Here is a 14181-nt window from a genome sequence, read left to right as displayed (position 1 = left end):
TAAATGTAGGCTATTAATTATAAAGTATCATTATATGAAGCATCATATAGAGCCTAGTTAAATAAAGCCTTTAATTTCAATGCATAATCTGTATTTTGAGCCTAAATATTCAAACGATGAATAACTAATTGACCTGGTTTAGAAAGTTGTTTTATCAGATCAGTGTTTAAACTAATAACTGACAATTATTGTATCATTAAAAGGGCATTTTCAGTAGGTCTGAGAATGCGGTGAGTGTAAGTTGGCACTTTTGCTGCTTTGTTCAATTGGCAGGTGTTTCTGATGAGCGTCGAGAACGTGCCTATGCTCAGCAGTCCAGATAATGTGGGCGGGGCCTCTCACACTCTCTCCGGTGAGGAACAAACGTCACCATGCCCATATTTGGACTGTAAACTTCCTACAGGAAGCGAGTGTCTGAGGATCCATGATGAGCCGGGAGAGTTTGCTGTCCGTCTTTTTCACTAATTTGCAGATTCAGCGAGTTTTAAATTACACTTTAATCTTCACATTGTTTGACGTAATCTATCCCATTCTTTTAGACAAAAATGCAACTTAAAAAACATATGAAAAACGAATAGAGTAATAAAGACATTTTAGAGCTATGTGAAACAAAGTGAAACAAAATTTTGATAGAAAACATTCTAATGTCATTTTTAGTTGTTTAATACAGTGTTTCCGCTCAAATAAATTATGCCCTATACAAACTATACGGTGAATTTAGGTAAACTGGGACACTTTTTTGCCATTGAGATGAATGGGAAAATGTCCCAGTATAGCAACATAACACGTACGCGCATCAAAATCATATAAAAACCCTAATATATATATATATATATATATATATATATATATATATATATATAAATATAGGCTATATGGTGGTAGCCTTTATCCTTACTTTATAAAATGATAATCAACAGCCTACCTGAAATCCAATGTTCGAGGTCCTTTCTTTTATCAGAAAGGATCTCGGGAACAATGCAAATCAAATTCTTGTATATCTATTCCTACATCGATTATTAAATTATTTTAAATCGTGAGGTTAAAAATCGCCCCGTTCCCTTTTTACTGCGCGCTTCGCCCTCGGGCTTGTTTACTGTCCCAGCAGTTCCCGACAATGACGTGATGATGCGCGTGACGTAGCCACAGTTGGGGGCGTGACCAGCTGTCAGTGCTTTAGCTGCTTATAAATACGAATCGGGATTCCGATCCACACGAACGAACGAACGCATCAAGAGCAAATCAAACGGACATCTCTCCCAAAAACAGCGTTCGCTTTCATAGACAGCCTCTTAGAATCATTCAAGAGCGTTTTGTTGCTGCTGTCGCGCTATTCATTACATCTTTGGGACTTCTTGTGTTTAATTCATTCGAGAGGAGCGTCGATCCGAGAGCGGAACGGGACGGAACGCTGTTTCATTGACTGTCATCGTTATTCGCTCTCAGACGTTTTTTTTTTTTACACTTGAAGGTGTAAATTAGACATTGAACTGTCAAGCAGAATAGCTTTCTCCAAGAATATCTATGAGTACACAAATGGAGCAGCCGTTTTACCACGACGACTCGTTTCTGTTGGGTTACGCGCACAACGACGCGGCACTACATGACTATAAACTCCAGAAACAGAGCATGAACTTGAATTTGACTGAGCAATATCGGAGCCTCAAATCGGAGCTGTATCAGAGCGCGAACGGCGATGTCGGGTCGCTCAAACTCGCGTCTCCGGAGCTGGAGAGGCTCATCATCCAGAACAGTAACGGGGTTCTGACGACGCCCACACCGGGCCAGTACCTCTACGGTCGGGGCATCACCGACGAGCAGGAGGGCTTCGCGGAGGGCTTCGTCAAGGCTTTGGATGAGCTTCACCAGATGAACCACATGCCCCCGCCCAACGTGTCGATTGGAGCCGGTGGCGTCACTACGTGCACGACAACAGCGTCCGTTTTCGGCTCCTCCCTGCAAGCTGAGCCTCCCATTTACACGACGCTGAACGCGTACTGCCCCGCACCAAACCACCCGTCCACCACCATTAACTACCTGCCTCATATACAACACCCGGAAAACACGCACGCGTTCCAGCACCCCGCGCCGCGCTTCTTGCCTTTGAAAGAAGAACCGCAGACCGTTCCCGACATGCACAGCAGCGACGGCTCGTCACCACCAATGTCTCCAATCGACATGGAGAACCAGGAACGCATTAAAGCGGAGCGCAAACGGCTTCGTAACCGACTTGCGGCCACTAAATGCCGAAGGCGCAAACTGGAGCGCATCTCGCGGCTGGAGGACAAAGTCAAGGGTTTGAAGTCTGATAACGCTGGCTTGTCCAACACAGCCTCCGTTCTGCGGGAACAGGTGGCGCAACTTAAACAAAAGGTCCTGAGACACATGAACAGCGGCTGTCAGCTTATGCTGACCAGTAAGATGGAGGCGTTTTAAACGCGGTTGGACTCAGATAAACATAACACTGGAAATTTTCTTATGTTCCACGATGAGAACGCACGCGCTCTCAGATGAGGTACTTTGGACTCGTCCTGGGTTCTGATACATGATTAAAGCGAACCCTCCGTCCGGAAGGGGACGGAACGGACTCTGAGGCTCCGAGACGAAGTGGAAAAGGCCAGTCGCCGCCTCTGTATCAAAACTGTGTTTTTGTCATGATCTAAAGTGTATTTGATCATGTAAACGCATCTGATATTGTCGTGCAGTAATACAACCGATCCTGAACTCATAAATTATTGTTAGGCTACTGTTCAGGTTGATCCTGACACTATGTTACCAATGTCACATGTTTACAATGTCTTTTTTTATGTGTGCGCTGTTTATTTAAGTAAAGATTTTGAAATATAACTTTCCATGTGTATGGGTTTTCATTTGTGTTGTTATGTTTATTAATCTTGGTTTCGAGCTGTTATGTAGGCTACTTAGTATGTTGACCGTTCCTCGAAGTCCACATGTCGTTCACACACAAAACACGACCATTTTGAGTATGGCTTGAATGTTTGTTCACTGTTTGTAAAGTAATCAGCTGTTTTCTGTGGGTTGTTGTGTGTATTGATTAACACTTCTTGCGTTTGCGCGTTCACGAAAGGGGGCACTAGGCCTTTCCTACTGACGTCAGCAGCACTTCCATATATGGTATTTTTTTGGTCCTCGTACGTCACTCTCCACCCACAAGCCCGAGTGGAGTAGGCTACGAGTTCACCGATCCAGGATCAGAGAGAGAGAGGGGGTTTCCGAAGTTGGACAAGACCACTTTGAGCGTGTGTATGTGTGTGTGTTTCCATGGAGTTTAGTGGCTTGAACGCTTACAAGGAAACAATGATGCAGCCTTTAAAATGCGGAACTTATAGGCTAATGTAAGAAGAGAAACAAACATTTTAGAATTGTAAAATAATAATAATAATTATATATTATTCAGTGTATTTATTATAATATTTAAATGTTAAAATTTGACTTATTTGACTCCAACTATATTATACTATAAAAGCTAAAAAAATATAAACATGTATAGGTCATTACATTGTTTTGAGCATAAGAAATGAATTGAATAAAGACATTTTGGGGAGAAAACAAATTCCTATAGGAATAAAATATATATATTTTTTCAAAAATGTCCTCATACAAAGTTTCGATAAAAAAGCTTGAGACCTAAAAATTGATTGGTGAATGAAAAACAACAACAATGTTTTTTTCCTATTCATGTCTTTTCATGTCAATTAATTTTATTCATAATGTCATGTCCTCTTTGGACACTGACTCATTTATTAAGAAAATAATTAAAATTCATGTATAGGCAAAAACAATGTTTTTATTTATTTATTTATTTTTATTTACCAATCAATTATTAGGTCTCAAGCTTTTTTTATCCAAACTTTGTATAAAGATGATTCTCAACTATTTTATGAAAGATATAACAGAATGATTTGATTTAAAACTGTGACGTGTGTTGTCAAAGAAATTTGATAAAATATAATGTCTTTAGGGGAAATAACTCAATGTTGGGTCTCAGGAGGATATGATTCACAAGAAACACACTGATGAACTTTATACAGAGATATCAGGGGTCAAAACATGGCCAGGGAAGAAAACACACCTTCAGCATTAGATATGAGTTTATTTTAGGAGCTGAATGATGTTATAGATGAAGAGATTAGAGTCAGTAAGCATGAATATAAATGTATCTGTTATTATTAGGCCCAATTCAGTGTAAGATACTGAAAGATAACTGGTTTTCTGGTCCAAGCCCAAACTGGTTTCACAGGAGAACAACCTAATCCAGCTAGACTGGTTTAACCATTTTTTTATTTCAGTCAAACTGTAACAATTTAAGCATTAGCCGAATCATCTGCGCCTAATTTATCATAATACTTTGTGGTTTGGATGTGTTCTGGAGATGAATATATCTTTTGGGAAGTGACTGCACACTCTGGAATGACTGAACCGGAGGCGTGCACGGCAGGGGCGCTTATGAGATCTATAAAGAGATCTGGGTCTGGCACTGCCGCTGGAATGAAGAACATTAGCTTGAAAATATGTGACCCTGAGCTGATCTTTCTGAATGAATTACCTCAATGACGGATTTATTTAATAAATGTTTATAAACAATGTTTCCACTAAAATAATAGCCTATAAACATAGGCTTACCATTCCATGGTAGTTTTAAGACTTTATTACCATGAAAATACCATCTTGGTAGCTACACAAACTATAGTCCAGATAACAAAGCTATAGTCTCTGAAACGCGTGGGACGTTTGTTTTTAGTGCCTCTTCATCGCTGGAAAACGGGAACGGGGTTTTTTTTTCACGGTGATAAAGGCCCACTCGGGTCCACCAGTCAGTGACGTCAGTGACCCACCTGCGTGTTTTTCTGCTCGCTCTCGAGGTGGAAATCAGAGGAAGCCACATCAAAGTACGCTGAAAGTACGCGCGCACACTCGAGCTCTGGTTGTTTTGGAGATTTTAAAGGTGCACACCTTCGTGTGTGTTTCATTTCATCTGAGAACAATATCAACAGCTCTTTTAGTTTCATGAGTGTTTCTTGTGGAACAATCTCACCTAAACACACACACTCTCTCATTTAAATTGACTTATTCCATTCTGATGTTTGTTGACTTTTCTATGCGAAGGTTTCCTAAGTAAAGGCCCCCTGAAATCAAAATGTATTTTTTTTTAGCTTTTAGTACTATAAATTTACTATGTTAGTCTTAAAGTTATGAATAAAGCCGGTGTGTTCCAAAACAATGACAAAATTTGCCTTTAGGAGATATAAGCATTCAGAACTTACCGTCTCTCACTTTTTTGATTTTTATGAAATTTACCATTTTTTATGACATCACAACGGACTTCAGCTTCTCAACACATCTTCTGTCCAATCAAATGCTCTATAGAATCTAAAGCTCCGCCCCCATGCTATAAATACCACCTGGCCAAAGCTACCATTGACACATCACGGAGAGATATGGGTTGGAGATGTGTGTTAGGTTGCTCAAACGCTCGAGTTTTATTACATTTTCCAACTGTACTTTGGTTAAGAATGAAATGGCTAGATTTTAATCACACCTCTAAAATTGAATCCAACGTATCATTAGCGCTCGGATTCGCTTTCATGGTGCTGTCAAGTATGCCTTGCAGTCTGTGAGGTAAACTAAATACTATTGGCTATTTGAAAAGGGGGAGGGCCCCTTTATTATGTCCCGCCTTAGCTTCCTGTTTCAGTGGATATTACGTCAACGCATCATACAAAGCTGCGAGTTTACGCCAGAGCCTCTAAGCTAGGCTGTGCGTTGGTTTTCATTTATACTTCTGTGTCGTTTTCCGCGTTGACGTGCAATTAAGGCTGATTTATACTTCTGCGTCTGACCTACGCCGGAGCCTCTTCGCTATACACTACGCTTTTGTTTTAATTTATACTTCTGCGTCGTTGTCCGCGTTGACGCACAATTACACATGCAGAGGGAGCATGTGAAACCCGAGGGAGGGGTTCTAACAGACCAATCACAGCGCTTGCGGCCGCGTAGAATTGACGCGTTGTTACATTTTTGGAGAGGTGCACGTCAGGATACGCCGAAGGGTACGCGCGCTACACACTAGAGATGAGCGGATGGGCTATTATTTCATCCGCAACCGCATCACAAAACTCATCATCCGTCCGCCATCCATCCGCACCAACGTTTTTGACCAATTTTCCCGCCCGCCATCTGCTGATACAAGGCGCTTCTGATGACAGCCGTAGGACTAGAAACCGCCTGCCACCCGCCTGAATTTTTTTCAAATATTTTTTTTCGTCACGTCATCCGCCCGATCCACGGTTTATCCACGGAGTCCGCGGCTATAACCACCAACCGCGCATCTCTACTACACACAGCCTACGACGTAGCAACGGCGTAAGTTCGACGCAAAAGTATAAATTGGGCTTTACACATGCAGAGGGAGCATGTGAAACCCGAGGGAGGGGTTTTAGCAGACCAATCACAGCTCTTGAATCCGCGTAGAATTGACGCGTTGTTAAATTTTTGGAGAGGTGTACATCAGGGTACGTCGAAAGGTACGCGTGCTACACACAGCCTACGACGTAGCTACGGTGTGAGTTCCACGCCAAAGTATAAATTGGGGTTTACAAGGCACTTTAGTGGGACTTTAAAGGAGCAGTCACATTAACCTCTGTTTCTCAAATTTTCACAGGTGAAATCCAGTCCATCCAATTGGAATCCAGGGCGAAAGATTCAACACATTTCTCCTCAAATTCGCCATGTTGACCAAAAATAAACAAACTGCTTGGTTTAAAAATAACTGTATGTGCATCTATGTTGTGTTCTTAATATGCTTCAGGACAAACCATGTGCAAATTTATCAGTCAACACCGTTGCTGAGTATTTTCTCCTTAAAACTGCAGTGAATAAAAAACAGACTCGAAAACGTGGTTTGAAATCGGTGGTGTTTCTGATGTCACAAATGAATTTGCATATTCATAGAACCGCAATGAGGCAAGAGTGTAGTTACATTCAAGCTATTTTAAGACATGAAGTAATGTTTAAATATGTCATTTCGGTGATCAAAGATTAGTTTTAAAGGATAAAATTATTGACTACAAGGGGACTTTAAAATGACCTTGTCATCTTGAGCTCTTAAAGGGATAGTTCACCCAAAAATGAAAATTCTGTCAGTATTTACTCACCCTCATGTTGTTCCAACCCCGTAAGACCTTTGTTCATCTTCGGAACACGAATTAAGATATCTTTGATGAAATCTGAGAGCTGGATCACTCCTCCATAGTAGTCCATAGGCTTCTTGAGGGATTGAAACTTGCCGGCCTCGAAAAGTTATTAAAGACATCGTTAAAATAGTCCAAGTGACTACAGTGGCTCAATATTAAGTTCATCAAGCGACGAGAATACGTATTGTGCGCCAAAACAAACAAAAATAACGACTTTATTTATCAACGATTCATTTCCTTCTCTTTGGGCCTCTAGTCAGTTAAACTAGTGTAATTGCGTAGAGCTACTTCACACGTAGGCTCACTATTGGCCAACCCTGGTCATGTGGGTGATGCGTGTGACGTACAACACATATCATATGCTGTTAAACTAGTAACCTGACTAGAGGCCCAGAGAGAAGGAAATGAATAGTTGTTATGCTGATGACACCCAGCTCTACCTTTCGACCAAACCTTCGTTCATTCTCCCGCCCACCTCCCTCACTGACTGTATCACGGAAGTAAAAACCTGGTTTTCCAAAAATTTTCTCAAACTAAACAGTAATAAAACTGAGGTTCTCCTCATTGGCACTAAATCCACTTCATCCAAAAACAACAGTTTTTCACTCAGTATCGATAACTCCTCCGTTTCACCCTCCCCCCAGGTTAGGAGTCTGGGTGTCATCCTTGACAGCACACTATCTTCAGGCCCACATCAATAACATTACCCGGTCTGCTTACTTCCATCTACAAAACATTAATCGCCTCCGCCCCTCCCTTACACCACACACTGCCGCCGTTCTTGTCCACAGTCTTGTCACTTCCCGTTTGGACTACTGCAACTCTCTCCTTTTCGGCCTCCCTCACAAATCCCTTCATAAACTTCAACTGGTCCAGAACTCAGCTGCCCGCATCATAACTCAAACCGCCTCTATTCACCACATCACTCCCGTTCTCCAACAGCTTCACTGGCTCCCGGTCCAGTTCCGTATCCAATTCAAAATCCTTCAGTTAACATTCAAGGCCATCCATGAACTTGCCCCCCCCATATCAGGGCCCAACATCCACCCGCTCCCTTAGATCCTCTTCCTCCATACACAGCAAAATCCCCAGTGTACATATGTACACTCTCGGTGTACATATAGGTCCAACTACAGGATGTTAAAAATGAACACTGAAGCAGTGTTAAAATTAATGAGATAATTAGGTGATTAATTAAGTGATGATTGGCCATTAGTGGTGACACCTGATGTTAATAAGAAGAATCATTGAAGGAAAGAGAAACAACAAGAACGAAAAAAAGAGAAACACAAGAACTACTGACTTCGAGCCATTACACATTATTGGACTTATTATTACCAGTGTATTTCTGTCATACATCTACCCACATTCTTATTTATATTGAACAGAAGTTTAGATGGTAATGTTTTATGGAATGTTTCGTTTCATGTCACCATTATGGTGATCAGTGTTTGCTTCAGTTGGACTCTTGACTCTTTGCTTTTTAACAGTAGTGTTTCTCTGGCTGCTCCAACTCTATGTTTATAAAGCACACGTGTTACTGCAAGAGAAACTATGACATGGGCTGTATTTCCCGAAAGCATCGTGAGCCTAATTTTGCAATTGATCTACGATCGAGTTAGGCTTAAAATGCTTTTGGAAAACTCAGCCCAGGTCATGATGGTTGTTTAAATGATGAAATTACAATCCTGTAGTGGCCTGATTTACTCAACCAGCATTATAAACTGATTATACAAAAGTTCTATATATATTCATTATAGTAGCTAATTTCAGCAGTGCTTTAATAATCTGAAGGTTTTGAAATCCTACACAGATATCAATAATCTACATATGAATCTCAACAATGGTGACAATCACACAAAAGATTCATGTTGCAGTGCATGATGGGAGCCACCAATCAAAATGCATCCATGGCTCCCATCATGCATTGCAGTATGAATAAATTATGCAGCTGAATTGTCCTGTAATTTTCAGTTTTTCCTGTTTGTTTTGATTTTGCTATTGTTTTGTTATGACTTTAATAGCTTGTTTTGTGATGTTCAGAGTTGATCTGTGTATCACTAGTTTGTTTATTGTCACCATTGTTGTGATTCATATGCTGATTCTTGATGTTTGTGTGCTAAACACAAGAGCTCCAGTGCTCATAGAATTTTCAAAATTGTTCATATTGCTGTTAGATCTCAAACTGTAGAATCTCAGGGCTACAATCACCAATACTAAAATGCAAAATAAATCATATAGTCAAAGATTTAAACTCTAAAAGACATCAGTGAATCTGGTCACTACATGATGTCATCATCACAACATATTTTTAGCAGGTTTTCTCATGTAGTAACAACTGTGCTTTATAAACACAATGTTGGAGCAGCTAGAGTAAAACTAACAATAAAAAATGAAAAGGGTCAAGAGCCCAACTAAAGCAAACACTGACCACCATAATGGTGGCTTGAAATGAAAAATTCCATAAAACATTGCCGTCTAAACTTCTGTTGAATCTCAATAACTTTTGTAGATGTATGACAGAAATAAAGTCACACTGGTAATAATAAGTGCAATAATGTGTAATGGTTCGAAGTCAGTAGTTCTTGTTGTTTCTCTTTCCTTCAATGATTCTGCTTATTATCATCGGGTGTCACCACTAATGGCCAATCATAACTTAATTAATCACTTGATTATCTCATTAACTTCAACACTGCTTCAGTGTTCATTTTCAACACCCTGTAGTTGGACTTATATGTACACCAGGAGTGTTCATTTAACACTGGGGATTTTGCTGTGTACACCTGTCTGCCCCCCCCCCCCCCCCCTCCCGTCTCACCACTATGGGGAGCAGAGCATTTAGCCGCTCTGCTCCCCGTCTCTGGAACTCATTACCACCCCAACTCAGAAACATTGATTCATTCTCCCATTTCAAATCACAACTAAAAACACATCTGTTCAAAACTGCCTATCTCACTTGATTTCAATTGCTCTGCCTCTTTCTTAATTTTTGTTTTTTAATGTTGTTTATTTATTTCTGATGCTTTTAAAAGTCTTATGTATCCTTGCACGGTGTCCTTGAGTGCCGAGAAAGGCGCCTTTAAATAAAATGTATTATTATTATTATTAGTATAAAGTCGTTATTTTTGTTTTTTTTTTGCACACAAAAAGTTTTCTCGTCGTTTGATAAACTTAAGATTGAGCCACTGTCACTTGGACTATTTTAACGATGTTTTTAATAACTTTTCGAGGCCGGCAAGTTCAATCCCTCAAGAAGCCTATGGACTAGTATGGAGGAGTGATCCAGATCTCAGATTTCATCAAAAATATCTTAATTCGTGTTCCGAAGATGAACGAAGGTCTTACGGGGTTGGAACAACATGAGGGTGAGTAAATACTGACCGAATTTTTTGACATTAGCTCTTTAGCGCGAGAGAGAGAGAGAGAGAGAGAGAGAGAGAGAGAGAGAGAGAGAGAGAGAGAGAGAGAGAGAGAGAGAAGCAACTCGCACGAAATGGAAAGAGCGTGAATGAATCGCTTTTGACTCTAGAGAAAAATATTAGAGGTTGTAGCGCCAAAAGATCATTAGCCAACCATAAATGTCCCTGAGGGCCTGAGCGCTTGTGGTTTTAAACTCTCCATTGTTTCAACACGCTGCTAATTCAACTAGAAACAGTAAAATGGTGCTGCAGTTGTCAATATTTTTCAGTCTGGCATTTAAATATATGATTGTTTCTCTCTCGTTTCACTTTACCCCAGTTTAATTGGCACAAGAATGGCTCACAGGCCTGTAAAAGTGCAGCACTTGTGAATGAGTCAAAGCTCATTCAGCAAAGTTTCTCAACAGAATCTGCGCATGTTATTTATATCCCACCTTCGTGATTAGCCTGAAGAGCTTTCTGGAGCATTTCTTCTTCATACTTCCCCTCTGAAGGCTTTCTTACGCCTGAAAGACTGTAGGCTACAGAGGGAGAAACATCAGTGACTGATGATGACGACAAATGTGGGCTCATCTCCTCCATCACATGCTGATTTGCACATTTCATCGTTTCTCTCCCACTCACACACTGTAAATCTCTCCTTCGATCTCATGAATATTCCTTCTTGTCCTTTCCAAGACTGATAGATGAACGCTGAGGCTCAGATTGAGTGACACTTTCCGTCAAACACCCACCGACACTGACACAACACGACTCGACTGTTACATAATGTAGGCTACTGGAATATCATTGGTTTGCTGCTTTTTAACCTGTGGGTCACAGCAAGTGTTTTAAATGCACATTATTTTAATATACACTCTAAAAAATATACTCTCTCTATATATATACTCTAAAAATATGGTTATTTACACGTAGTAACAGTTCAATTTAGAACCGTATCCTCCTGAAGAACCCTTTAAATGCCGAAATGGTTCTTTGTGTTGAGTTTAGAATTCTTTATTCCCGCCTTTTTTTTTCAAATCTGTAACTGTCAAAGCCTCATCATTACTGATATTATGGAGCTCAGCTATACAACTACAGTTACTACACAGACTGTCAACATACTCTCTCAACAGGTAAATTATTTCTTTCTTAAAATGTCTATAAATTATAACTTTCATTGTAAAAATGGTAACGATCATTTCCTGTCAAGTCAAGTCACCTTTATTTATATAGCGCTTTTACAATACAAATTGTTTCAAAGCAGATTTACAGAGATAACAGGAAAGTAAAGTTGTAATAGTATTGTTAAATTCAAAATTAAATGTTAAATGTCCCCAACTAAGCAAGCCAAAAGCCAATGGCGAATGAAGGCGAAAAAAAGTGACGACAGGGGCAAGGAACCAAAACTCCATCAGGTGACAGAACGGAGAAAAAAACCTTGGGAGAACCCAGGCTCAGTCGGGGGGCCAGTCCTCCTTTGGCCAACATACGAACAGTGTATGATTATGATTTAGGCGGCATAATAGGTCAGAAGTCAGATTGGATCAGAACTTTCACAATATTTATCCAGTTCATCTGGTTAGGGGTCGGAGTCATCACGCCGGTATGGAGATGAGTTTGTTGAGGTGTCCATGAGGCCTTCACAGTGTTGATGAGGCTGGCACTTCAGGGATGCGTTGTCGTCGTGTCCATGTGATGGTCCTTCCTCAGATCTAGATATGGCCTGGATACGGCGGTTTGCGGTAAACCTCGGGATAAACAGAGAGACTAATATTAGCGTAGACGCCATCCTTCTTATGATGTACAAAGTACATCAGGATTTATGGGAAGTGTTCCCGGTTCCGGCTGATCTAAACTATGCAACCTAACATTGAATTATAGCAATCTATAATGTGTTATGTGTATGCTAAGCCAAAGAGATGTGTTTTTAGACTAGATTTGAACTGACAGACTGTGTCTGCTTCCCGGACAATGTTAGGAAGATTGTTCCAAAGTTTTGGTGCCAAGTAGGAAAAAGATCTACCGCCAGCAGTCGATTTAGATATTCTAGGAATTATCAACTGGCCAGAATTTTGAGATCGCAATAGACGTGAAGGACTATAATGGGTTAAGAGCTCGCTCAAGTACTGGGGGAGCTAAACCATTTAGTGCTTTGTAAGTAATCAGCAATATTTTAAAATGTATACAATGTTTAATAGGGACCAATGCAGTGTTGACAGAACCGGGCTAATATGGTCGTACTTCCTGGTTCTGGTAAGAACTCTAGCGGCTGCGTTATGAACTAGCTGTAGTTTGTTTATTAAGCGTACAGGGCAACCACCCAGTAGAGCATTACAATAATCTAGCCTTGAGGTCATGAACGCATGAACTAATTGTTCCGCATTTGTCAATGAGAGCATATGACGTAATTTAGAAATATTTTTAAGATGGAAAAATGCGCTTTTACAGATACTAGACACGTGACTTTCAAATGAGAGATTGGTATCAACAATCATGTCTTTTTCTGTTTTTAGTTTAACAGAACATGTAAGTGTAAGCAGCTATGTTCAGTTAAAGGATACTAATCTTCTATTCTCCACAAAGTAAGGAACAGAGATATAAAATGTATGATATTTTTAAAATTACGACTTTATGCCTAAACATACCCAGTCACAAAAAATATTAAAGCTATCCCATGACTTTATCACTTTAAAGTCTAATTTTGGCCTTAAAGAACATAATCGAATTGAAGAGACACAATGTAACTCTAAACTCAATTGTGTATTTCAGATGCTGTCACGTATCATAATCTCATCATCTGCAGAGAGAAACCGACACTCAGAATACACACATAATGAAGGACGTAAAGATATCAAAGGGGATTGTGAAGATATTTCACTGGAACTTGGTCTTCATTACATCTATATCATGTTCAGTGTCAATTGATATTTATTAATGTATTCAGCTAACAACTGTTGTTAGAGCACTGTCATTTTTGCTACAATATGCCATGTCAATAAAAAATAAAAGTATACCTAATTGACACAACATGCTGTTTAAAAAAACAAAAAACAAAGTAGAGGCAACAAGATATGAGACCAGGCATAGAGGACTAAAAAAAAAATATGAATAAGTCATTTATAAAAATTATATTAATAATAGTAATAATAATAATAATAATAATATAAAGATAATATACTAAAATCAAAAAATAAATATTTTTGAAATGTATAACACCATTAAGGTCCTATATAGCACTTTCAAAGCATGGTTCTATGGAATCTTATATAAAGGGTTCTATTTAGCACCAAAAAGAGTTATTGTTGTTGTTACAAGCCGAAGAACCCTAATTTGGTAGCTAGAACCATTTTTCTTAAGAATGTGTGTGTGTGTATATATATATATATATATATATATATATATATATATATATATATATATATGTATATATATATATATATATATATATATATATATATATATATATATATATATATATATATATATATATGTGTGTGTGTGTGTGTGTGTGTTTTCAAAATATTAATAAATAGCCTACTAGCTAATGGTGTAAAAACACAATTATA

At 39.3% G+C, this 14181-nt stretch overlaps 1 protein-coding gene across 1 annotated transcript; it reads left to right on the top strand.

Annotated features, from left to right (window-relative positions):
* The first annotated feature begins 1176 nt into the window (after nt 1-1176).
* Nucleotides 1177-2847, top strand: junbb (JunB proto-oncogene, AP-1 transcription factor subunit b). The gene has a single exon (XM_077202188.1). The coding sequence runs from the start codon at nt 1525-1527 to the stop codon at nt 2434-2436; it is 912 nt and encodes a 303-aa protein (XP_077058303.1). The 5' UTR covers nt 1177-1524; the 3' UTR covers nt 2437-2847.
* Nucleotides 2848-14181: the final 11334 nt, after the last annotated feature.

The sequence above is a fragment of the Siphateles boraxobius genome, unplaced genomic scaffold, assembly GCF_051911475.1.
Source record: "Siphateles boraxobius isolate OS27281-9 unplaced genomic scaffold, OSU_SipBor_1 49, whole genome shotgun sequence".
Taxonomy (NCBI): Eukaryota; Metazoa; Chordata; class Actinopteri; order Cypriniformes; family Leuciscidae; genus Siphateles; species Siphateles boraxobius.
Note: the sequence above shows the minus strand (reverse complement) of the source record. Positions and strands in the feature narration are given on the sequence as shown.

What these genes read in the sequence shown, in the direction of transcription:
- junbb (XM_077202188.1), top strand. Translation starts at nt 1,525, where the DNA reads ATGAGTACACAAATGGAGCAGCCGTTTTACCACGACGACTCGTTTCTG.